General features: G+C 49.6%; 1 protein-coding gene across 3 annotated transcripts in view; it reads right to left on the bottom strand.

Annotated features, from left to right (window-relative positions):
- CYFIP2 (cytoplasmic FMR1 interacting protein 2) overlaps nucleotides 1-25,890 on the bottom strand; it is a 137,265-nt gene that overhangs the window by 4,074 nt on the left and 107,301 nt on the right. For 2 of the 3 annotated variants that reach the window (XM_075541893.1, XM_075541891.1), the window contains 4 exons: nucleotides 25,174-25,264; nucleotides 23,385-23,515; nucleotides 8,769-8,841; nucleotides 8,008-8,102 (listed from right to left, as the gene is read on the bottom strand). In XM_075541893.1, the coding sequence (XP_075398008.1) occupies nucleotides 8,008-8,102; nucleotides 8,769-8,841; nucleotides 23,385-23,515; nucleotides 25,174-25,264 (390 nt within the window). Of the gene's footprint in view, nucleotides 1-77; nucleotides 180-8,007; nucleotides 8,103-8,768; nucleotides 8,842-23,384; nucleotides 23,516-25,173; nucleotides 25,265-25,890 lie in introns of those variants that run through there. The other variant, XM_075541892.1, reaches the window with a different exon arrangement.

Here is a 25,890-nt window from a genome sequence, read left to right as displayed (position 1 = left end):
GCCTGGCCCTGCGCCGTCCTCCCAATCTCAGTGTTTGAACCGATTGTTGAGCCACTGTGTCATCGAGGGTCTTCCTCTTTTTCAGTGCCCCTCTACTTTACCAAGCATGGGATCCTTCTCCGGAGACTGGTCTCTCCCGACAACATGCCCAAAGTACATGAGATGAAGGTTAAGATCAGCTGTGGGAACAGACGGGTTTGGAAAGTGGGAGGGAGGCTCGCTCGTTACTTTCAATTTGTCAATGAAATTGAATGTGCTTCAATGAGCATATGCTTGCCTTTTAGAACATCCATTGTTTCACAGAATCATTTCCTCCAGCCAGAAGGCCCTTTGTGAAGGTTGTAAATGATCTTTATCAATAATTTAAACTGGCTTCTCCTCAGAAGCCTGGTTAGCAGGCATCTGGTAACATTAGACAAGCACCGTGGAGGCCAGTGCCATATCATTATGAGCGAAAATATCTACGGTAAAGATCCCCAAACCATCTGCGAAGTAGATGTATGCGAACATCTAAGGGTAACCTAAGGGCCCCAGGCTTAAGAACAAAGCTAAGGACGCCTGGCTTCTGAGAGAAAGAGATCCACAGGACACACAGGGCATCAGTCTCCCCAAAGAGCCTCAGTCTGTATGGTGGCTGGGAGGTGTCTGATGGCCACCTGTCAGTGAGAGCTCCTTAGGAAGAGGGCCAGAACCAGCTGCCATCTATCTGACCCCTCACTACCCCAAGGGCGTCAGAGTAGAACTACTGTGCTTCGTAGGGCTTGCCAGGCTGTAACCTTTCCGAAGTAGATCCTGCCAAGCCTTTCCACAGAGGCACTTCTGGGTGGTCTCGAACCACAAAGAGCAACTGGCATGTTAACTGCATGCACCACGTGGGAGTCCAGAAAGAGGCCAACCTCAGAGTGAATTTGCTCAGGGAACTAACTTGGGAAACACCAGTGCTGGAGCCGGCTGTGAATGTGTGCTGTGTGGTTGCCATAGCAACTATAAACTGGTAGGGGGGAGACAGGGAGAACTGATTGCAATGATCGACATATAATACTCCCCACCTCAACTAGGGTGACAAGCAACAGAAATATGGGTGAAGGGAGACTGGACGGTGTAAGATATGACAATCATAATAATTTATAATTTATTAAGGATTCACAAGGGTGGAGGAAGGAAAAAAATGAAGGAGCTGATACCAAGGGCTCAAGTAGAAAGAAAATGTTTTAAAATGATGATGGTACCATATGTACCAATGTGCTTTACACAGTGGATGGATGGATTGTGAGAAGAGCTGTAGGAACACTCAATAATATGATTAAATAAAAAGCCAAGCAGGGAAGTCTAGAAAAAAAGTGCCATGGAGAAGTTCACTGACGTGTGTCAGACATGGCGGGAAGCCTGATCCCGGAGACTCGGCGTGGTTCCGTGGGCAGTGAGCGTTCTTCAGCTGAGGAGGAAGCACAGTTCGCTATGTAGATCCTTTCTGAGTGTCCGAGTGATATCTTTGCCCCTTCTTTATTCAGTCTGTGTGCTGAGGACATAACTGGAGAAGCTGGATTCCATGAGGAACCGGGACTCAGGATCGGGGGTTAATTCACAACCCATGAAGGGCAGGTGATACAACCTGGTTCCCTGAAAGCAGAGGACTTGAGGCACTGGCCAATGAAGATCAAAGGCTACGGCTTTCGGGATGGATTTCAGCTCGGTGCAGCGAAACCACAGTGCTCTCCACTGAACCCAGAGGTGACATCATGATCAATAGAGAGAAACCTGCCGTTGTCAAGGAGTTTGCCTTGCTTGGATCCACCGACCACGCTCTTAGAAGCAACAGTCAAAAGATGAGCTGCGGCGGGCAAATCTGCTGCCCCGGTCACTTTAAAGTGCTGAAGAGCAAGGATGTTACTTTGAGGACGAAGGTGTGCCTGACCAAGACCTGGTGATTTCAATGGTCTCACATGCGTGTGAAAGTTGGACATTGAATAAGGAAGGCCAAAGAAGAATCGACGCATTTGAATTCTTGTGCTGGTAAAGACGATTCAAAGTCTCATGGACTGACAAAAGAAGAAACAAATATGCCTTGAAAGACGTTCAGCCAGAATCCTAAGGGAGAAGGGTGAGAAGCCATCTGTCTCATGTCCTTAGGCTTTGTCATCAGGAGAGGCCAGTCCCTGGAGAAGGACATCATGCTTGGTAAAGGAACAAGAAAGGAGGAGGGCCCCTGACAAGAGGGATTAGCATGGAGGTGACAACAGCGGGTGTCCACCCACATTGGTGGGGAGGGTGACGTGGGATCCGGCAGGGTTCCGTTCTGTTGTGCGCAGGGTCACTACGAGTTGGAACCGACTTGATGGCATTGTCCACAGCAATAATCTCGTTTAAGGGACCGTGAACTCTTGTGCGTGTGGTTAGTCCTCTGAACCGAACCCCATACAATTTGGAGGAAGCTAGAAAAAATAGCAAGTGAGTTTACTACTCTGCAGACAGGCCCTGGTCTGTCCAGCCCATCCATCAGGTGAGCCTTGCAATGGGCTGGCTGGGGGCTTTGTTCCGTTCCTTTGAGAAAGTGTTTCTTCTCACAGGTTCGCCCCTCTGCCCCATTTCTCTTTTATAAAAAATACACAGCCATGGGGTAAAATTTGGAAATAAAAAACAAACAAAAAGTTACTGGGAAGAAAATAAAAATCTCCCATAAACTCAGTTACCTACTGATAACCTTTCTCCAAATATGGCTGTATGGTTCGTTTGCATTGATGTATATAATTACATACTTAACAAAATTTAGCTATTATCTAGATTGCTTTTTCTCTTAATAAATAATTTTTAAAAGCCACCTACTTTCAGAAACTTGATTTTCAATGGCTACAGGAATTGGTCATTTATATTGCATGATTTATTTACTCCTCACCCATGCTGGTATTTTAAAGTGCTTGCAAAGTCTCGCCATTGTGCACAATTCTAAGGCAATCAGCCTTCACATGGATTCTCTCCACCGCCTCTGGTGGCGCAGTGGCTGTTCCCTGCGCAGGCAGCAGCTGGGAACCACCAGCCGCTCCACGAGAGAAAGATGCTCCCATAAAGTGTTGCTGTCTCGGAAACCCACAGGGACAGGGCGACTCGGTCCCGTAGGGTCACTCTGAGTCAGAATTGACTCGCTGGCAGTGAGAGGATGACTTGGAACAGACTTGAAGGTGACAAGGAACGCTTCATGGGTTCAACAAACTCCAACTCTGACAATAACATTCTGATCAATATACATATTTTCACATTGACTTATAGAAAATGAAATCACAAGAGGTGCTTGTGCCTAACCATATACAAGATTAATTCAAATCAATCTACTACTTTTACTTTTGTTATATGGACCCAAAACTCCAAACCAGACGCATTCCCCTTGAGTGCATTCCGACTTAAGACCTAGACGGTCCCATCTTCCTCCTGCGCAGCAGCTGGTGGTCCTGAACTGCTAACCCTACATGAGCAGCTGAATGAGTAACCCACTGTGTATCAGTTCAGATCCAAATAGTGCATCATCGGATACAAATACATGACAACTGTGTGTGTGAAACCTAAGCATTATCCATGTCTTTTCTAGCCCACTAACTGGAGAGTCACTTTTCTGAAATAACAAGGAACCATGCCTAACTGAATTTCTGCATTGACTATCTTGATTTTCTTATTTTAATAAATCATTTTATTGGGGGCTCTTAAAACAATCCATACATCAATTGTATCAAGCACATTTATACATAATGTTGCCATTATCATTTCCCTAATATTTTCTTTCTACTTGAACCCTTGGTATCAGCTTCTCTTTTTTACCCTCCATCTTGATTACATTTAATATCCTTACAGAAGGAAAACATCTCAGTAGTCCTCATTTATACACTCCCTTGAAAAACCTTTAACTTCTATTTCTTGATCATTATGGGTAGTTCATAAAGGTAACTGCACAGATGCCCATCCATCGACAGATACATGGATAAGCAAAATGTGGGCTGTACATACAAAGAATATTATACAGCCTTAGATCTGGGGTTCTGATACATGCTGTACCACACGGTAGATCCTTGGAAACATCATGCCTCTGAGTGACAAGCACATCAGTCACAAGAGGAGAAATACTCTCAGGAGCCCAAGAGTAGAAATATCTTGAATAAGTAAGTGTATAAACTCAAAAAATGATACTCACTGCCACTAAGTAGATTCCAATTCATATCACCCCTACGGATCAGAAAAGAATGGCCCCTGTGGAATTCAAAGCTGTAAATCTTTACAAGAGCAGAAAACCTCATCTTTCTTCTGTGGAATGGCTGGTGGGTTCAAATTGCAGGCCTTGCCACTAGCAGCCCAACATGTAACCCTCTCTGCCCACCAGGACTCTTTCAGGTTAAGAGCATAGACATCCAGCTGTATGTGTTACTGGGGCTGGGAAGCAGGAAGAAGAGCCGTCGCTTCGGGGGATGCCGACAAGGGGGCATCTGTGATAGCTCTACCACCCGGTGACCACCGCGTCTGTGAGTGGGACGTGCTGTAAACTCTGGAATGGCAGGTGCTTTGTTATATACACATTACCATAACTGTCCTGTTTTATACATGGAATGCTAAAGACTGAGACATTAAATGGCTTGCCCTAGATTATGCCATAGTTCAGGACAGGAGTTGGGACAAGGACATGCTAGAATGTCCTTAAGATGCCCTGGTGGGCATATTAAGTGGTTATGTGTTGGGCTGCTAATGGAAAGGTCAGCAGTTCAGAACTACCAGCTGCTCTGCGGGAGAAAGAAGTCTTGCTACTCCGTCAAGATCTCCAGTCTCAGCCTGTGTGTTGGGCTACTGGGATCAGAATCTCCCTGGTGGCAGTGAGTTTGAGTGACTGCTCGAGAATGTCCTTCCCTGATGGCACTGACAAAGACCCAGATGCCTCACGCTGTCCTAGAACCAAGCACCAGCAGTCTAGTTCTGCTCAAACCTCTGGGCTTAGGATACGTAGCCAAGAGCTCCTTGCATGTCCTGACCAACTTGTCTATGATTTCCCTGAATTCCAGACAAGCTGGGGAGCGGATATTTTTTCTTTGGCGGGTAAGTTTAGGTTTATTTCTTGAGAGATGAGAGATTTATAAAATTGGCATTTCCTCCTTCTCACAAGGTCTGGAACTTTGTTTGGTCAGTACTGAGTGATGAATGGATATTTCTACCAGTCCCAAGGAAATGGTGTTCACTGCAACATAGAAAGAATTCGCAGACTGCTCAGTCAGGCCAGATTCTTGTGAGATGACACCAGTGGAAGGACAGAGCACTGACTGGGGGATTTCTCCCTAAAAGGAAATCACATTGGATGGTCTTAAAGCTACTTACTCCACAGCATAAGAGCCCACACACCCCTTAGTGTCTAATCACTGAGCTTAGTAGGCAGTTGGTGGCATGCCGAGGACCCGGCTGGGTGGCCTCATGCATCAGGTGACACTGGGGAAGATGGAGCTCTGCAGTGTGCTCTAAGTACCTGCCATGCTGTGGGAGGGGAGAGGCTGTCTCTTGCCCACAACCCCAGATGTGGGTCCTTCCGCAGGTATGCAGCTGTGAGAACAGCAGAGTGCTGCCGGGATCTGAATTCAAGAGGGGATCAGACCCTCTTTTGTTCTTGGTCTGTGGTCTTCACGGCTGTATCCCCAGTTCCTAGAGTTTCCCCGGCTGGCACGGTGTAGACGCTCTAGCTCACGGTGACCCCACGTGTTCCAGAGGCTTTGTGATGGCTGTGATCATTTGGAAATGGATCGATTGCCAGGCCTTTCTTCTGAGGCACCACAGGGGGGATTCAAACTGCCACGAACGTAAGCCTTTGTAAAAGCTGCACTGGGCAGGACAGGTGGCCCTGACACGTCTTATGCTGGTACCGCACGTCTCTCTGTCCTGAACTCTCCTCTTGAGGCCCCCTTGCTTAAAGCCATTTGAGGAGACAGCATGTCCATCTCACGACTTCTTTCTCCACAGCCTGCTCGTTCTCTGAAGCCAGAAGCCCGTCCCCCTCAGCTCATTCACAGCACCCGGGGCAGTTCTTTGAAGCAAGAATTGTATTTCTAGGATCAACATGTGAGCCGTTTGGCTTTAACACTCCGAGAATAACAGAGCAATGGAGGAAGTCTTCTCTGGTAGCCTCGCCACTGCCTCCATGCCTCTCACTTCCCCTGAGGTGGCCCCCATGGGGACAGAGCTGTGTGTAGCCCAGGGAGGTTTCAACTGGGTTTCATTAGCACTATGGCAGGACTGTGCATGTCACAGTGGCGACTGTCGTCGCCTTTTAACCTGCCACACATCCCCCAGGGCCTCCTATGTCTTGGCCACACCAACCTGCCCCCTTTTCAGAGTATTTCAGAAAAAATTTCATCGACATGGTTTTATTGGGTATACTTTTTAAAAAACACATGGGATCATCATGCAAGAACTGCCGTGTGACTTGCTTAATTCATTCAACCATGTTTTCACTACTCTTCACATTCATAGGAGCCCTAGTGGTGTAGAGGTTATGCGTTGGGCTGTGTTCCATAGGTCAGCAGTTCGATACTACCAGCTGCTGTGCAGGAGAAAGCTGAAGCCTTCTACTTCTGAAAAGGGTTACAGTCTGGGAAACCCACAGGTGCAGCTCTGCCCTTCCCTATGGGGTCACTAAGAGTCGGCAGTGAGTTTGGGTTGGGTTTTATTCACATCAGTGTGTCTAGATCTACGTTTTCCACGTCATTATTGGATGGCAAGTGTTCGGCTTGTAGATGCTATAAAAGCACAAAGGTTCCCTTTGAATCAACTCTGACTCACGGTGATCCCTTGTCTCTCAGAGTTGAACTACATTCACAGGGTTTTCAGTGGCTTGCGGTCTTAAAAAAATTTTTTTAAACAATTTTATTGGGGGCTTGCATAATTCTTATCACAATCCATCCACCCACCCATTGTATCAATCACATTTGTACATTTGTTGCCATCATCATTCTCAAAACATTTGCTTTCTACTTGAGCCCTTAGTATCTGCTACTTACCCCTCCTCCACCCTCCCTCCCTTATGAACCCTTGATAATTTATTAATTTTTTTTCATGTCTTACACTGTCCAGTGTCTCCCTTTACCCACTTTTCTCTTGTCCATCCCTCAGGGAGGGAGTTATACATAGATCATTGTGATAGGTTCTCCTTTTTCCCCACCTTCCCCTGCCCCTCCTGGTATCTCTACTCTCATTATTGGTCTCGAGGGGTTTATCAGTCCTGGATTCCCTGTGTTTCCAGCTCTGATCTGTACTAGTGTACAGCGTCTGGTCTAGCTGGATTTGTAAGGTAGAATTGGCATAATGATAGTGGGGGGGGGGGGAGAAAGCATTAAAGAACCAGAGGAAAGTTGTATGTTTCATCGGTGCTATACTGCACCCTGACTGGCACATCTCTTCCTTGTGACCCTTCTTTTGGGATTAGATCACCAGGTCTTTCTTGCGAGGTGCCTTGGAGTGGGTGTGAACTTCTTCTTCTTTTTGTGAAAGTGTGAACTTCTAACCTTTTGGTTAGCAGCCAAGCGCTCAGCCTTTGGCCATCTGGGGACTACTGAAGAAGACTAGTTCACACTTTCCGAAGCCAACCCGTTACTGGTGGGCATTTAAGAGGCTCCTATTGTTTGCATTCACAGATGCTACAGTCAGCGTCTCGCATTGTCGAGCGTTCCTTTTATACAGAAGCCAGAATCGAGCTTCGGGTACACAGGGCGTGTGGGGTTTTAACTGTGAGACAGCGAGCAGAATTCTCGATACCCAGCAGAGGCTGGGTATCAGCTACGCATTCAAGTCCTTCCTTGGCAGGAGACATGACACAGGGTGTGAAAGAAAGAACTCAAGTGTGAGAGTCAGCAGACCTCATTACAGGCCTGGCCACTCTCTTTCCCTCTCTGGGCCTCAGTTTCCTCCCTGGTGAAGTGGGTGTGGGGCAGCGGTGGTGGCGGTGAGACCAAGTGCTCAGCCTCTAAAGTACCCTTTGCCCTTGAGAGTTGATACCTGAGGGGTCCCCAGGCGCTCTATCAGAGGGACCAGGTGAAGCGGGGCGTACTTGGCTTCCAGGCGTTTCATCCGGACCTCCAGGCGCTCCCCCTCTGCAAGTGAAGCAGCAAAGCAGAAAATGAGATTTGCAGCTAAGGAGGGCCAGGGGAGAGCAGTGCTCACAGGACCTGGAGATAGGTCTTTATTCTGAGACTTGGGCAGAGCCGAGCTGTTCTCCTTGGCTCGGGAAGAGTATGATTAAGCCTCATTATAGAACGGTGGTTCTCAACCTTCCTAGTGCCTTGACCCTTTAATACAGTTCCTCATGTTGTGATGACCCTCCCACCCATAAAATTATTTTTGTTGCTATTTCATAACTGTAATTTTGCTACTGTTATGAATCTTAAATATCTGGTCTGCAGGATGTATCAGGCGACCACGTGAAAGGATCATTTGACCTCCAAAGGGGTCATGACCCACAGGTTGAGAACGCTGCTATAGAGAAACACTTTCTATAAGCTCCGTCCAACTTGTGAGCTGGCGCGTTTGCTACCATGTGAGGAACACCCCCGAGGACAGACAGCAACACGCCAGGGGCGATCTGGAAGGAGCAAGGCCTGGTGCATCCTTTCGGATTCTGTGCTGGGGAATGTGCAGTGGCTGCCCAAAGCGCTAACCTCTTCCTTTCACAGTGCGGAGTGAGCTAGTGTCCTGGGGTGACAGCCCAGCGGGCACTTCAGATGCGGCCAGCTCTGTCAAGGCTGGTAGTGGTTTCTTACCTTTGATGTAGACTCTGGGCAGGATGTTCTGGAAAGGCGCAGCATGAAGTAAATCACAGACTTCCTCCTGGGACTGCAAACAGACATGGGGGAGGGAAAGAAGGATGAGACAGTTTTCATTTTAAACCAGGGAGGATTTTCATTCCTGGGGACTGCTGTTGTCCAGACCTTGACTGAAATTCTGACTCTTCTCTTTGCTGTGTGATGTTTCTGTCAAGTTATGTAACTTCTCTGAGCCTATTTATTCATCTGCAAAATCAGTATGAGGCAGCGCCCACTTGAAAGGATTTGGTGAGGTTCAAGGAGAGAACGCACAACCTCGCAGCACAGTCCCCAGCACACACGAGTGCTTCCTGCTTTTTCTCTAGAACCTTCTATCTGAGGCATTTGTTTACGGATCGGAAAAGCATGAGAGGGGCCACACAGACACACCGGGCCCAACACTGTCTCTGGTGGGTCGTGAGGCCCGTGGCTTTCAGGCAGGAAACGGGACCAATCCCAGAATCCGCTCCTGTGGGGTATATCTGGGTAAAGGCCTGCGTCTGCCTGCTTATCTTCATCACACTGGTGGGAAAGAGGGAGCGGCCACAGGGCAGAGAGCCTTTGATGGTGACAGGGGAAAGCTAACTGAAAGCAGACATCAGCTACGATGGGGGAAGGGAAAAGCTAGTTTGGGGCGACAGGCTAGAAGATAGTCAGACATGCTTTCTGGCCTGGGGCCAGCTCACGAACCCCAATACAAGGGGGAGGGAAGGACCCAGGGCAGTCTCTTCTTTAAATTGTGGGGATTCAGAGTAGGTAGGACCCGGACTCCACACACTCAGGTGCACTTAGATTCCACTCATCGCTGAAGCACAGGGTGCGGTGCCCTTGGCTTTCTCCAGCACAGGCAGGGGGCACACTTGGTCATGCTGGGAACCCAGATGCCCGGCCAAGGGAAAGCAGAAGCCCCTGGACACTGTTCACTCAGATCGGTCTGTGAACGTAGCATCCGGAGGGAGGACAGCAGTCTCTGCAGGGACATCTGGCTGTTCTATGTGACCACCATCCTCAGGGTTGTAGCCGAAAAACAACACAAAAATGTCGAGTTGCTTTGAGCCGACGCTGACTCCTGGCGGTCCCACACGAGGCAGGGAAGCGCTCTGCTCTCCGGGACTTGCAATGGCCGGCTTTTTGGAAAGATCACTATGTCTCTCCAAAAGACTCTTTGGATTAATAATGAGTGAACCGCTTGTAAAGCCAGGGACGTAAGTTCATAAGTGGGGTGGGGGTGATTACTTCTTTTCATTATTAATAAATCATTTTTAAAAAATCATTTTACGGGGGCCTCTTACAGCTCTTATAACATTGCATACATCAATTGTATCAAACACATTTGTGCATGTGTTGCCATCAGTTTTCAAAGTATTTCTTTCTACTTGAGCCCTTGGTATCAGTTCCTCATTTCTTCCCCTCACTACTCCACCCTCTCACCCTCATGGACCCCTGATAAATTATAAATTGTTATTATTTTCATATCTTATACCATCCACTGACTTCCTTCACCCACATTTCTGTTGTTCATCCCCCTGGGGTGAGGGTGGAGGGTTATACATCAATCACTATAGTCAGTTCTCTGTTTCTCCTTCTCCCCCTACTGTCCCCCTACTCCCATTGCAGTTCCTGAGGAATTTGTCTATCCTGGACTCCGTGTGTCAAGAGCTCTTATCTGTACCAGTGTATGTGCTCCGCTCTAGCCGGATTTGTAAGGCTGGATATGTAAAGTAGAGCAGGGGTCATGACAGCGAGGGTGGGGGATGGGTGGGGAGCAAGGGGAGAGTACTAAAGAACTAGAGGAATACTGTATATTCAATCACTGCTTTGCTGCACCCTGGCTGACTCGTTCCTTCCTTGTTACACTTCTGCGAGGGGATGTCCAATTGTCTACATTTGGGGTTTGGGTCTCCTCTCTGACCCCCATCATCTGCATCAATATATTTGTTTGTTTGGGGGGTCTTCTGATGCCTGATACCTGATCCTGTCAACACCTCATGATCACACAGACTGGTGTGCTTCTTCCATGTGGGTTTGTTGCTTCTTTCCTAGATGGCTGCTTGTTTAACGTCAAGCTTTTAAAACCCCAGATGCTGTATCTTTTAATAGTCAGGTACCGTCAGCTTTCTTTACCACATTTGCATATACACCCATTTTGACTTCAGCGATCATGTCAGGAAGGTGAGCATCACAGAACACCAGGTTATTAGAACAAAGTGTTCTTGCATTTTGAGGGAATAATTGAGTAGAGACCCAATGTCCATCTGCTACCTTAATTCTTAACATCTAAAAATATATATAGACCTATGCACCTATTAATATATTTATTTACATCTGTGCATGCCTATACCTGTACATCTATAAATGTCTTTTGCCAACTAGTTCTTTCCTCTATTTCTTTTTACTTTCCTCCTAACCCACTATCATGTTTGACCTTCATTTGACATTCAGTACTTTCTCTTGGCTACATTGCACTTGATCAAACCCCACCACACATTCTATGCCCTCCTCTCCATCGATTTTAGATCTATTGCTGTTCCCTTGTCCCTGGGTTTATTGCCGCCCCCCCCCCACCGCCTTTCTCACACCTCCTCCTTCCCCATGTTCCCCCTGAGCTGTCGGTCCCAGCATTTTCTCCTCGGGATTGGTTGTCCTGCCTCTCTTATATAGATAGACACGAGGACCCCCTCCCCCTCCCAAAAAAAGCCTATAAATAGTTCCAGGTCTGTCTGCTGACCCTTCTGGTTGTTTTCCAATCAGATCTGGTGAAATGCCACGCCCTGCCCACCGATTCCGAAATCTATTCTTGGGATCCGTCAGGTTGGGGACTTCGTTGCTCTGCTCCCCTTGCTACTCTGTTGTGCTCCCTTTGTGTATCGCTCTGGGGTGTGTGTGTGGGGGGGTGGGGTTAGACTGAGCAAAATACCTAAACTGTCTCCAGTGCTGTCCCCCTGTGGGTCAGTGAGGGGGCGTTGTGTCTCATGGCGAGGGCAGCCCCACAGTCCTCTCTGTGCACTGGCTGCGCCGAGCAGGGATGTCATTCTCAAGGCTCGTTGGGCCAGGATACGGTCCAGCCTCTCTCTTCTTTTAGTCTGCTCCCGTGTGGTCTGGGCAGACCTGCCACTGTCCCTGGGCTGTATCTTCAGTGCTGGCCTCTCTAGTGCAATCTTCTGGGGAGGGGGCCGTCATAGCTGGGACCGGGGCTGGCCCCAAGCACTTTCTGTTAGTTTGCTGCTTTGTGCTGGTAAGTTGCCCTCAAGACCTGCCACCTCAGGTTGAGGTCTGGGCCCTTTCTCGCTTTCCAGTGGGGGTGATTCCCTCTCTCCTCTTTCTTATTAAGCTGCCCCTCTCCTAGGCCCTCTCACCAGGGGACCCAGTACCTAGTTGCAGTGCTGTAGCTAATTATAGGGCCTTTGATTTGTTTTATACCTTCTCCATCCTCAACCAAGTGGGATCTCTCATGATCAACACTGTGGACCCTCCTGCTTCCTCCAGCGACTATGACCAAGTGCCCTGCTAGTTTCCACCATGATGGTTTCCCGCGTTTATCCTCTTTTGCAGTTTCTATGTCCAATTAATCCCTGCAATGCTGGTCTCCCCAAGATCTCCTCACTCCACCCCTTCTGCTCAGTCTAACAAACCCCTGTGACTGTGAACAGCACTCCCTGCCAATAGGCCGTCACCCTGGATTTCTAGTCAGCCTTTCCGCGCAGGCTCTGGATGTGGACACCCAACTGCTTCTTGGGCATCTCTGCTTGGATGTTTCACAGCTCAAAGTCCTAAAGCCAGCTCCCATCCTCCCCCCCCCCCCGAAGCTTAGGGTCCCGCACCCACCACAGGCCACCCTCTTGCTGTCCTATTGACTCTCCTGTCTCTCGCCACAGTTCCCAGTGTGGGCCTTGACAACTCTAGAGTCACAGGTCTACTTCTGCCTGTGATGCTCAGTGCCTGACATGACCACTTCCCAGGCATTATTTATAAACAAATGGAGGTATAGTCACCAGTGAATGTTCGCTGGGTGAACAGATGAATTTATCTTTCGACAGGACAGTCTCCCAAGTATGAGAAGACTGCTATTAAATCTGTTCATTTATTCAGTCATCCAACAAATATTTACTGAGTGCCAAACACTCTTTTAGGTTTTGCAGGCAGGATGCCGAACAAGTTAGACTAGATCTTTGCCCTCATGGTATCTACATTCTAGTTTGATAGAGACAGATAACAACAAGCTCACAAAGCACCAAGTTTCAGATGAGTGATAAGATACAACAGGGTGACAGGCAAGAGAGGGCTTGGGAATGGGGACTGGGAGACTTGGAAGAGTGTGGGTCAGGTTTTTTGAGCGGGCACAGCTGGATATGTGGAATGAAGGGAGGGAGCCAGCCCCGTAGATATGGGGTAAGCGCACTGCAGTGCCAAGGCCCCGGGTGCGGGTGCGCGGAGTGCAGTGAGCAAGGAGGCTCAGGGCAGCCCAGGGCCACGCAGGCAGGAGCTGCCAGATCGGGTGTGTGGGGCCTGGTGAGCAGCTGGAATTTTACACTGAGTGCAAACTGCCGAGACGCAGCGCCCACTGCCAGGTGCTCTGTTCTCTCTTGCAGAAAGCCCATCATTTCCTGGCCATCTCATACGGCTAGAGAGGCCGCACACTGCATGACCCATGGGCTTTCTGGTTTGCTCCCGTGGGGAAAAGCCTGGTGAGAGGCACCTTGGGGATGGGAGGAGGGGTGGGGCTCCTTCTACAACAGGAACCCTACTGCTTCTGCTTTCCCATAGGGAGGGGGGCAGACAGAGCGCTCCAGGGGCTCCCTCTGTACCCCCGCCCCTCCCCTATTAGCACAGCACAGGACCAGAGGGTCCATGAAGGTGCTTTCTGTGGGCGCTCTCCTTTGGGATGCCATTTGCCAGTAGAGGTGAGGAAGAGGGAGGGATGTGGTTTCCTGGTACAGGTGGCAAAGTGCCTGTCTGGGAGGTGCTGGGGGATGAGCTATGTCGCCGTTTGCATGTGGTGGCCACCCACAGGCCATACCTCTTGAGGCAGTATCTGCTTGCATTCATCAGCTCAGCCATCTCGACTAATAAACCCAGAGGTTAACACAGGGAAGGCTGCCGCCAGGTCCAGCCCAGAGCACACAAAGGCCTGTGGGAAGGACAGGTTTCCAGGATGGCTCCCCTCCCCTCTTGTCTAAACATTATTTTACAGCATGGACACTAGGCCCCCAACTGTGCCATTCCCTGCTGAGAGGGGCCCTTCCACAGGCCCTAGAAGGCTACCAGCCTGGGTTCCTTCTCCATGTGCCCGGCCTCTGGGTTCCAGTCCCAGCAGCTGCTTGTTATCTGGTCCCATGTGCTCCCGCCCTTCTGGGCTCTTCCCTAAGTCATCTCGCTTCCGCCATCCCAGTTGGCTTAGTAACTTGCTCTGCAAGTCAAGCAGCATTCCCTCCAGGAACACTTCCCTTGTACCCCCTTCCCCTGCCCGCCTCCCTGTGGGGAGGGGCACAGCTCATCCCCAGCTGTGCACTCCATGGTGCGCCTCAGGGTTTTCAACCACGGATTTTCTCTTGGAAGAAGTACAGCCAGGATCACGAGGCATGAAAGGAGTCAGGTATCAGGCATCAAAGAACAAGAAATCTTATCATTGTGAATGAGGGGGAGTGCAGATTGGGGACCCAAAGCCCATCTATAGGCAACTGGACACCCCCTTACAGAAGGAGAGGAGACAAGCCAGTCAGGGTGCAGTGTAGCAACAGTGAAACGTACAACTGTCCTCTAGTTCTTTAACACCTCCTCGCCCCCACTATCATGATACCAATTCTACCTTACAAATCCAGCTAGACCAGAGGATGTACACTGGTACAGATAAGAACTGGAAACACAGGAATCCAGGACAGACGAACCCTTCAGGACCAGTGGTGAGAGTGGCGATACCAGGAGGGTGGAGGGAAGGTGGGATAGAAAGGGGGAACCGATGACAAGGATCTACATATAACCTCCTCTGTGGGGGATGGACAACAGAAAAGTGGATGAAGGGAGATGTCAGACAGTGTAATACGTGACAAAATATAATAATTTATAAATTATCAAGGGTTCATGGCGGGGCGGGGAGGGAGGGGAAAAATGAGAAGCTGATACCAAGGGCTCAAGTAGAAAGCAAGTGTTTTGAGGATGATGGCAACAAATGAACAAATGTGCTGGACACAATGGATGCATGGATGGATGTGATAAGAGCTGTATGAGCCCCCAATAAAATTATTAAAATAAATAATAAATTATTGCATGAAAAAAAAAGTACAGCCAGCGTGCCCTTTCGAGGCAAGGCTGGCGAGACTTGGTCTTACATACTTCAGACATGTTGTCAGGAGAGACAGTCCCTGGGGAAGGACATGGTTGGTAAGGTGGAGGGGCAGCAAAAGAGAGGAAGGCCCTTCAGAAGACGGACTGACACCAGGCTGTCACGACGGGTCCGGGCACCACGGTGAGGATGGCACAGGACAGGCAGGGTTTCTGTTGGGCATGGGGTCCCTATGAGTGGGGATCGACTCAATAGCATCTAACAAGAAGTTTATGTTCATTTTTGAAAAATTATAAAATGCAGGCAAAAAAGAAAGGTTTTTAAGTAAAAAATGGATCCTACTACCCAGAGGTTATCAATGGTAATGTTTTGAGGCTTATCTGACAGGTTCTTCTAGGCATACAATATGGAAAACAATTTTTTTAAAGAATGAGATGCAAAATACCCTTTTATCTATAATTTAAAAAAATCAGTTACCAGAGCGATCGGCTGGCTCACCACACACAGCACACAGCTGCTGTGGTTAAGTGGGCAGGTGTGGGTGCTTGCTTTGGTCTTGGGGATCTTTCTGTTCTCTCAGGTTCTTTCCTGAGTGATCATTCCCTTCCTTAAACTTAATTTAAAGTTGACAATGCACTAGGGTATCAGCCCTCCCTGCACCAAGAGGAGGAGGGCAGTCGACGGGCAGGTCAGGGCCACTCACTCACACCCTGGGAACCCTGTCTAGCTTGCCTGGCCAGCTTCCTTGGCATCACCTGCCTTCCCATTGTCCTTAGCTGTTCTTTCCAGAAGGTGAATCAAAGAGCTGGGGAGCATTAGAATCAAGGCTACATATGGAGCTAGCAGATGCCCCTATAAATTTAAATAAGGAGGTCAGAAGCAGCTTCGGGGCATATCTTACCAGAAATAAATCTCGCCAACTAGGGGAAGTAGCTGGAAACAAAAGCCTCTTATACTGATTTATTCCTCTTTACAAAGTGAGACCTTGTCTGCTTGGTGACCCCCTTTCCTCTTAACTTTTAAACACCCCCCCCCCACCATCAGTATGGTATCATGAAAAATGTCAAACATACACATTTGAAAGAGCAATGGACAGATGGCCTCCCCCTCCCCATGAAGACTCATAGTGGACATTTTGGCTTGTTTGTGTTAAGTCTGTTTGACTGCAAGGAGCCCTGGTGATGCAAGGGTTAATCCCTTGGCCGCTAAGGTCAAGGCTGGCAGTCTGAATCCACTGGGTGCAGCTCAGAGAAAGCTTGGTGGGTGGCTCTGAAAGGAGAGCAGCCAGGGAAGCCCAGTAGGGCAGTTCTACTGTGTCATGGTGCTGCTGTGAGGTGGGCTGGACTCAGTGGCACCAGCCACAACACAACGTGCTGTACCGAGGTGTCGCTGCGCGGTGCAGATGGTTAATGCCCATGGTTGCTGACCCAAAGGGTGGGGGTTCGAATCTATCCAGCAGGGGCTTGGAAGGAAGGTCTGGGACTTTTGGAAAATTGGCCTCAACCCCACCATGGAGCAGTTTTACACTGGCCCACCTAGATGGAGTCACAATGAATCAGAGGGGATAGGCAAGCAGGCTGCAGATACTGTATCACTTCAGTCTCAAGACTTCCATATGCACCGCTTAAAAGCAGGGACACCTTCTATGTGACCTCAATATTATGATCCCCTAAATTTAAAGGGGGGGATAAAGATGAGGCTTTCTGTCCCCATAATGATTTACAGCCTGGGAAACCCAAAGAGGCAGCTTTACTGTAACCGGCGGGGTCTCTGTGAATCAGAATTAATTTGATGGCAGTGAGTATAGGTGTAGATTTAAACATTTTCTCCACATGTTATTATATGATGGTGTAGTAGTTACATGTTGGGCAGCTAACTTCAGGTCAAGATGACGCTTTCTACTCCCATAAAAGAGTTACAGTCTCAGAAACCCACAGGGGCAGTTCTACCCTGGCCTTTGAGGTTGCTATGAGTCAAAACTGACTTGATGGCAGAAAAGAGAGAGAGAGAACTATAAACTATCCAGCCAGTGCTCAGTGATCCCTAAAATAAATACTTTCTTTTTTTTTAATAAACCAGGATACAACCACAGTGAGTTTTCTAAAGTGTGGATAGTAAGCAATTGCTTATTCCACAGACCAGCCTTAGGAACTGCCACGTGGTGTCCTTGCACCTGCAGGGTTTCTCCACGAGGAGGCATTGGCGAGAGAAGACGGCTGCTCAGTGACTGGCAGTTTCTGAGTGTCCCTGACCGTCCCCAGTACTTATCACAATACCCACATGCCAGGATGATGAGAGATGTAATCATTAGGTATTATTGGCCGTGAAACTGCTCTTTCTCACATGTAAGTAAAAGTGAAGCGGTTTGGGGAATCAGGATGTAAAACTACTACAGTACAAATGGCAAGTGTCAGAACCTGTGTAAGGCAGCAACCTGCCAGAGAAGGAAAACTGCAATCTGTTCCCCCGACAGGGTGTGCCCTGTCCAAGGCAGAAAGGAGAGCATGGAGAGCTGGGCCAGCCACACCGGCCTGCCAGTCCCAGAGCTCTCAGGTCTCGCTGGACCAGGGGCCCGTGATCAGAAGTCTTCAGGGAAGAAGTATTCTCTTTTGTGTTCATCTGAGCCTCAACATTTCCCACCTGCACAGCAAAGCAAAACTGATAGATTGTGAAGGATTTACATCAACTGCTATCCAACTTCAAGTGTCTGACCTCACTTAGTCTTTGAGGCTAAAACCCCAAACCAAACCCACCACCATCGAGTTGATTCCAACTCATAGGGACCCTGACAGGGCTTCGGAGAGAGTAAATCTCTACAGAAACAGACAGGCTCAGCTTTCTCCTGAGGAGGGGCTGGTAGATCTGAAGCTCTGCACTTGAGATTAGCAGCCTAATGCCTAACCCACAGGGTTATTGGGGCTCAAGGATCCTGCAGCTGTTCAACACACGAGTAAAAACCAAACAAAATAGATCCAGTGTGATCCCAACAACGTAAGATTCATGTAGAACAGCCATAGCTTCCACTTTCTGGTGAAAAACTATGTGCCAATCTTAGAAGGAATTACCAAACCAATCTCCAAACAATGTATTCTCAAATAACTTTTAGCTGTGATTTTCAAGGGAGCAAAAGACTAGGAATACTAATATTATGTTTCTGTTTTGTCAAGAAAATGTGGAGAAATGTGTTGGAAAAATAAATGCCAGGAGAACCCCCAGGGCGCTGACTCCGGTTTTCTGGAAGGCAGGACATGGGGAACGGCCCCCTCTCTGGCACTGAGCTGGGTTGGAGAAGGCAGAGTGCTCTGGGCTTGAGCCATTCCCTTCTATGGGACACACCTAGCTTGTTGTTAGTGGGAAAGTGACCTGTGTGCTGAAGCTAAGTCCAAGGCTACAGGATGCACCCTGGTCTGAATTTACAGAGCGGCCTACCTTGAACCCTCCCAGTGGGTCTGCAGGAGTGAAGGCTGGCAATGTGCTCCCATAAAGATTACAGCCAAGAAAACCCTACATGGGGCGTTTCACTTTGTCACATGGGGGCCCATGAGTCGAATGACTTCAACAACCTCACATGTCTTCCTTGAGAGTCGCTGGGTGGTCTGAATGATTAATGCTCTTGGTGGGTGGTGGAAAGGTTGAAGGTTAGAGTTTAACTAAAGGTGCTTTGGAAGAAAAACCTAGTGATCTACTTCCAAAAAAAAAATCCAGCTAGGCCAAAGGATGTACACTGGTACAGAGAGGAACTGGAAACACAGGAAATCCAGAGTGGTGATACCAGGAAGGTGGAGGGAAAGTGGGATAGAAAGGGGTAACCGATTACAAGGATCTACATATAACCCCCTCCCTCGGGGACGGACAACAGAAAAGTGGGTGACAGTGTAAGACATAACAAAATTATAATAATTTATAAATTATTAAGGACTCATGAGGGAGTGGGGTACAGGAAGGGAGGGGAAAATGAAGAGCTGATACCAAGGGCTCAAGTAGAAAGCAAATGTTTTGAGAATGATGATGGCAACAAATGTGTTTCACACAATGGATGGATGTATGGATTGTGACAAGAGTTGTATGAGCCCCAATAAAATGATTTAAAAAAAATCAGCCGTGAAAACTATCTTCATTTGTGAACAAGCTGGGGAAGCGCTGTTGAAATGTGCTGCATCTGTTTGCTGCCCTGTGGCCTCTCCCTCCCTACCTTCCAGCAGCCCTCTGTGAAACTCAGGACTCACACTCACTCCATGGAGTCGATTCTGACCCTGGAGAACGGAGTAAAATGGCTCTTGCGGGTTTCTAAGACCATGACTCTATGGGAGTAGACCCCATAGAATAGAGCAAAACTCTATTCTAGACAATAACATACCCCTACAGAACAGAGTAAAACTCTATTCTAGACAATAGCATAACCCCTACAGAACAGAGTAAAATGGCTCTTGCGGGTTTCTAAGACCATGACTCTATGGGAGTAGACCCTATAGAATACAGTAAAACTCTATTCTAGACAATAGCATAGCCCCTACAGAACAGAGTAAAATGGCTCTTGCGGTTTCTAAGACTACAACTCTTTAGGAGAGTAGAAAACCTTGTCTTTCTCTTGAGGGGCAGCTGGTGGTTTGGAACTGCTGACCTTTCGGGTCATAGCTCAACACATAACCACAAACCCACCAGGGCTCCTGCAGCCCTCTGTAGCCCTGGCTAAACTACTCAGTAACAAAGAATAGACTGAAACGCAACGGCTGGACTCGAAAATGCTTGGAAGACAGCACATCCTTGTGGCTCTGGAGTCCGGAAACAGTTTTGAAAGAAGCCATGGAGACACCGCGGATGAAGAGAAAGCACGACAGGCTGAACCTGAAGCAGGCAGTCAAGAGGGCAGATGCTCACCCAACAGACACAATCGATACCGTTTCAACACATGCATCCAGCATATGTAATATGTAAATGCAGTTCTGTAAACCAATCAGAAACAGAGACTTCCATTTAAACAAGCACGCAGAAATGCCGCACAGCGCTTTTCAAGAGAGTCTACAAGGACCGCTCACGGACAGACGGATGGACGGGGAGGGGCTCTGTGTGGTTGCCGCCAGGAAGACAAAACCACGACTGGACAGACACGGCCACCAGAATGGCTGCAGTGGAACAGAAGGGCAAATGCAAGGGCTCAAGGCGATGGGAAGAAACTAAAATTCTCCTGCTGCTGGTCGGGACGTAAACTGGTGCTGCCATTTTGTCAACTGTCCATTTCTGTCTTCCAGCGGGCCCAGCCATTAACTCCCAGACTTGCCTCTTAGAAATGTGAGCCTATAGCCCGAGCACGTGGGCCCATGAATACTCATGCTCTCCTTATTCGGAGTAGTCTCAGACTCAAACAACCCGAATGTCTAGCTATAGTAAAATGGGCAACTCAGATGGCTTAGTCCTGTATGAAAAGTTCTGTAGAAAGGACAGAGAATGGGCTGCAGCTGGAGTCCACACCGCCAGGGCTGCTTGCAGCCATATGCTGACTGACAGAGCCAGGCTGCAAAAGGAAACCCTGCTGCACTCATCTCCGGGGGTGGAAGGCAGCCTTGGGGGTTTCCTGACCCTCCACCCCCAGCAGTGGGATCGGGACTGGAAACCTATGCTCCTGTTCTTCGGCCTCTGCTGCGGGTTTGCTGTGTGACCTCAGATGAGTTGTTCCCCTCTCTGGTGCTCTGATCCCTCACTCATGAACACAGGGCGCTAGAGTATATATATAATGTCATTGATCTTCTTCCATCCTGAAGCTCTTCGATCTCAAGTGTCCTGTTGTACTAACTGATATATGCAATGGACCACCCCCACCCCAGCCCCCACACACAATACAGAGGAACTGAGTTAAATGGTTCCTTCCCTTGAGGCTCCGTAAAGCCTGTCTCCTGGCTTTATCCCAGCCAGACTCAACCCACGGCCATCATGGTGATTCAGATTCACGGCCACCGGACAGGGCAGTGCAGAGCTGCTCCATAGGGTTTCTGGGGCTGTCACTCTTTCCAAGGGCAGATGGCTGGGGGGTCTGAAATGCCGAGTTTGAAGGCTGCAGCCCAAGCATCAACCTCGAGGACACCAGGGATCTATGCAGGGTAGGCGTAATTGATGTTTTCAGACAGGAGGGGCTCACGGGGAACACTTAAGAACCGGGGCCTTGAGCAGTTCGTCCTACTTATCCCCCTGGCTTCTGAAGGCCGTTTCCATGGCAACCCAGGCCCACTGAACCCTGTTAGAAACCTGTTATTATAAAGGGAGCCATGAGCTGTGCTGGGAGTCCATTTGAATGGGGGAAAGAGAGGCAATTACTGTTTGCAGCTGAAGGCCCCACACAGTGTCCGCTGCAGGGACTCTGCATGGGGGAGGGTCTGGGCGCAAATGTCGGAAGACCCTCGTTTTCAGAGGGACACTGACATATGGAGGGGCCGCTGTCTGGCTCGTACTCGGAAGCTCTTTCTATTGCGGCTCCCTTTCCATTTCCCTGGACTTCGGTTCTCCTCTGCCACAAACAAGGGTCTTCTCTTCCCACCTCCAACTGCTTCCCACCAGGGGGCCACAAAGCTAGGTGACCCAGCTCTGTCTGCGCAGTTCCTTTCCCCTCGGCCCTGGCTCGCCCCAGAGTCCTTTCTGTGCCTGGACCACACGAAGCCAGGCTCCGTCCTCCCCGAACACACAGCACCGGCCAACCTTTCTCAGCTGCCGCTCTCCAGCCACTCTGACTGCTCCTTACTGATGACAATCTGGAAGCCTCGCTCGGGGTTTACGGCTTTGCTGGTCTCCATCGCCGGACGAAAGCAGTGGGCATCCGTCTCCCTGCTCCACTGCCATTTCCTTGGCACCCACCCGCATCGTGTCCAAGCATGAGCAGGCTCTCTTTCGACAGCTTTTTTTCGAGATGGATGTATGGCTGGGTTAATCATGCCATGAGAGCCTCACTGCACCTGAGGAGGAGGCGCCTCCGTTTCCTGCCCCTGCTCAGGTCTGGGCAGTAGCCTCACACCTGCAGCACTGGGCACACCCGGGGCACCACATACGTAGAAGAACTGAGGCCAATGGGGGCACCTGAGGGCTGCTGTGTTGGAGGGAGGTCCTGTGGGAAAGGCCTGGGATTGGTTCTGCGTGGTGCTGGTGGAGAGTCACAGGGAGGCATCCTGGCGCTGCCTGCTGCACTCTGCTGAGCTCTTCCTGTATGCACCCAACCTGCTTCTGCAGGCCCTTCATTATGTCCCACCACAGAAAGTGAAGACAGTTCTTCCCTCAGCCCAGGACAGTCTTCCCCAGGCTAATTCCTGCTTGCCCTCCCGGTCACCTCGGCTCTCATCCCCAAGACCACACTGGCTTCTGCTGTTTCGTGTCCCCGTGGGACTCACATGTCTCCCACCCAGCACTCAATGTACATGCAGACACGTGTTCAGTGCAAGCCTCCCCCTCCTGACTGTACGGACATGAGACAGCGCCTAGCCGGTGGTGGCTGAGCAATAATTCTTCGTGCAGCGAGTGCTTGCACAACAAAGGCTCCCATGAGGGCGGGGGCCTGCAGCTAGTGAGGGGGAAAACATGCCAGGAAGCCAGTCTGCCCCCATGTTCCAGAGGCCAGAGCTGCCTGGCAAGACCACTGGGAGAGCGCCGGCAGGCCATACTTCATCGCGATCCACTTACAGAGCCTTGCAGATTGTACTGTTTTTCTGAGGGCGGGGGACGGGCATTTGTTTTTACAAACTGAAGGCTCGTGATAGTCCTGCTTTGCCCAAGTCTGCCAGAGCCGTCCCCACAGCACGCGCTCACTCGCTTCTCTGTGCCACACCATGGTCATTCTCATTCTCACATTTCAAACTTGCCCACAATGCGGCCGCACGCTTCACAGACTACTCGCCCCCAAACCCAACGTTCTGCCACAGAGCCGATTCCGACTCATAGTGACCCCACAGGACAGGGTAGAACTGCCTCTGTGGGTTTCTGAGACTACAACTCTTCACAGGAGTAGAGAGCCTTGTTTTTTCTACCATGGAGTGACTGGTGTTTTCGAACTGCTGGCCATGTGGTTGGCAGCCCAACTCATAACCACTATGCCCCCGGGACCCTTCTCACAGACGACAGGCGGGCGCAAAGATAACTTTCGAATGAGTGGGAAAGCCAAAAGGGTCGCGTGACTCTTTCTGGTGATTCCTCTTGACTGCGGTCTGGGGTTGACCCTGCGATATTTCTTGAGGTAGACCTGTAGCAATCTCAGCTGCAGGGCCCCGGGGCAGGGTGCTGAGGGGGTCTCAAGGACGCGGCTGGGGTCTTGGACTTACCAGAGCTTGCTCGATGAGAAGACAGAACAGGATAGCATTGCCCACCTCCCTCAGGCTCTGGAACACGTCGGTTTTGAGCTCCGCATACTCAATGATGTCTTTCAGCTGGTGGTGAAAGAACTCCAGGATCCCTGGGGGAAGAAGGGGCACGGTCAGCAGGAAGCCCACACTGGCCTGCTGGCTTGTGGTCAATACTGACTGATAGCAGCCCGCTGTGCCTGGGTGAGTTCAGAGCTGGACTAGGTATGCGGTCCTCTCTATGTGGCTGGGTGGGGCTCCTTCCAGGAAGCAGGACCAGGAAAGGCTCAGAAAGTTGGATCAAACGCTTTTTAAAAGGAAAGCAAACCAAACAACAAAACACACTCACAAACAACCCACACAAGAACTAGACGGTCCTATATCTTCCCCCGAACCCGAACGACCAAATTCCCGGCCATGAAGTCGGTAAGGACTCACAGTGAGCTGATGTGGCTGTTAGGTACCATCGAGTTAGTGCCTGTGGAAAGCATTGCCTGGTCCGGCACCATCCCCACTCTTGTTCCTATGATTGAGCCAGAGTGAGCTGGGGCTCACTATGGACAGGGGAGACCTCTCTCTGTGGGATTCCAAGACTGTAACTCTTTATGGGAATAGAAAGCCCCATTTTATTTCCCAAGGAGAGGCTGGCGGTTTTGAACTGCTGACCTTGTGATTCACCTCCACAAGTAATGCACTGTGCAACCAGGGTTCCAGTCCCTCTAAAAAGTCACCTGAATTCCTAAGACATGAAAGGGCATTTGTTTATTCATTTGGACTAGCACGTGACCTGCATTCATCTGCTGCATGACACCCAACAATACCCAAATGAGGTACCATTTTCAGCTGAGGCTCGGCAAAGGTAAGTGTCTTGCCTGTGGATACACAGCTAGTGAGTGAGCCACTGGGACTCAGAATCAAGGCTGTAGGCTCCAGCCTTTTCTGATTCTGTACCACACTGGCCCAGCATCTGACATCTTGGGTTTGGGGGAAAAAAACACCATTTGCTAAATTCATGATTTCTATGGACTCCCCAAGTCCTAAGACCCATGCACCCGAAGGGAAGGAAAAAGTTACTTTTCACCCGCGGTTGAATGGCAAATACTTGCCTCAGATATGCCTCCTTTGAGCCCTTATCCAGAGCACCCACCTCCTCCCAATGGCTCCCAGGAGGCACGGAGCCCACGAAGGCCCTTAAGATAAATTTGGCTGCTGGTGATTTGAAGGAGCCCCGGGGGTGCTGTGGGTTAGGGCTTGCTACCTGCAAGGGAGGTCATTCAAGGCTACCAGCTGCTCCGTGGGAGAAAGATGGGCCTGCTCCCACACAGAGTGATCGTCTTGGAAACCCTAACAAGGTCGCTGTGAGTAGCAATGGACTTGGTGGCGGTGGGCTTGGCACTTTGGTTTCCTCATTTTTGCATTGGGCCTGGTGGGAGGGTGGTTTGGTGCTTGACTGCTAAGTGAAGGGGTTGGTGGTTTGATCCCCAGCCACTCCGTAGAAGAAAGAGGTAGAGCTGACTGCAGTGGAGATCACTACACAGGCAGTCCCGTGGGGCACCTCCACGCTGACCTGTGCAGTGGCCTTGATGGGCACAGGTTTACCCCCGGTTGAAAGACTTCCACATTTGCTAGCCTCTCCCAGCTTCCCAGCAGTCCCTGGCAGCGGGACTCAGCTCCTGGCATGTCAGAAAAGCATGCTGGAGATCCACCCACCCCGGGCAGGATTTGGGTTGCTCCCACTGGGCAGCCCTGCCCCCACTCCCGCATCACCAACCTGGGGAGCCGTACTCATGCCGGGGCAGGCGACATATCTTGGGCATCACTTCTATCAGGGTTTTCACATACTGGAGAATGGTTCCCTGCAGCTGACAAGAGAAGAGACAAGAGTGAATTCAGCCACCACCCGCCTGACTCTCTGCGCTGAATGCTAGGCCCTGGGGTGTCTGCTGAGACCTCACAGGATTCCCTCCCGCGGTGAGTAGAACCTCAGAAAATGGTCTTTCGAGCCAGACATAGAGACATAGGGGGGTTCATTCTAGGCATGGGGTCCTTCTTGGGGTTGAGGGGCTTAGATGAGATCCAGACACCCAGCTAAAACGAAACCGTGCCAAGGAGTTGTAGAGACTGCCTAATCTAAGCGTGAAAAATATGTGGTACCTTCATCCTGCCTGTGCCCAAAGCAGGAAATCTTTAATCAATCACCACATTTTCCTTTTACTCTGGAGCTAGTTTCATAATTAAAAAAAATCATTTTAGTGGGGACTCTTACAGCTCTTATCACAATCCATCCATTGTGTCAAGCACATTTGTATATTTGTTGCCATCATCATTCTCGAAACATTTTCTTTCTACCTGAGCCCTTGGTATGAACTCCTCATTTCCCCCTCCCTTCTCCACCCTCCCTTCGTCATGAACCCTTGATAATTGATAAATTATTATCATTTTCTTGTCTTATACTGACCGCTGTCTCCTTTCACCCACTTTTCTATTC

This window comes from Tenrec ecaudatus, chromosome 2 (assembly GCF_050624435.1).
Source record: "Tenrec ecaudatus isolate mTenEca1 chromosome 2, mTenEca1.hap1, whole genome shotgun sequence".
Taxonomy (NCBI): domain Eukaryota; kingdom Metazoa; phylum Chordata; class Mammalia; order Afrosoricida; family Tenrecidae; genus Tenrec; species Tenrec ecaudatus.
This window is presented reverse-complemented; position numbering and strand designations above follow the sequence as displayed.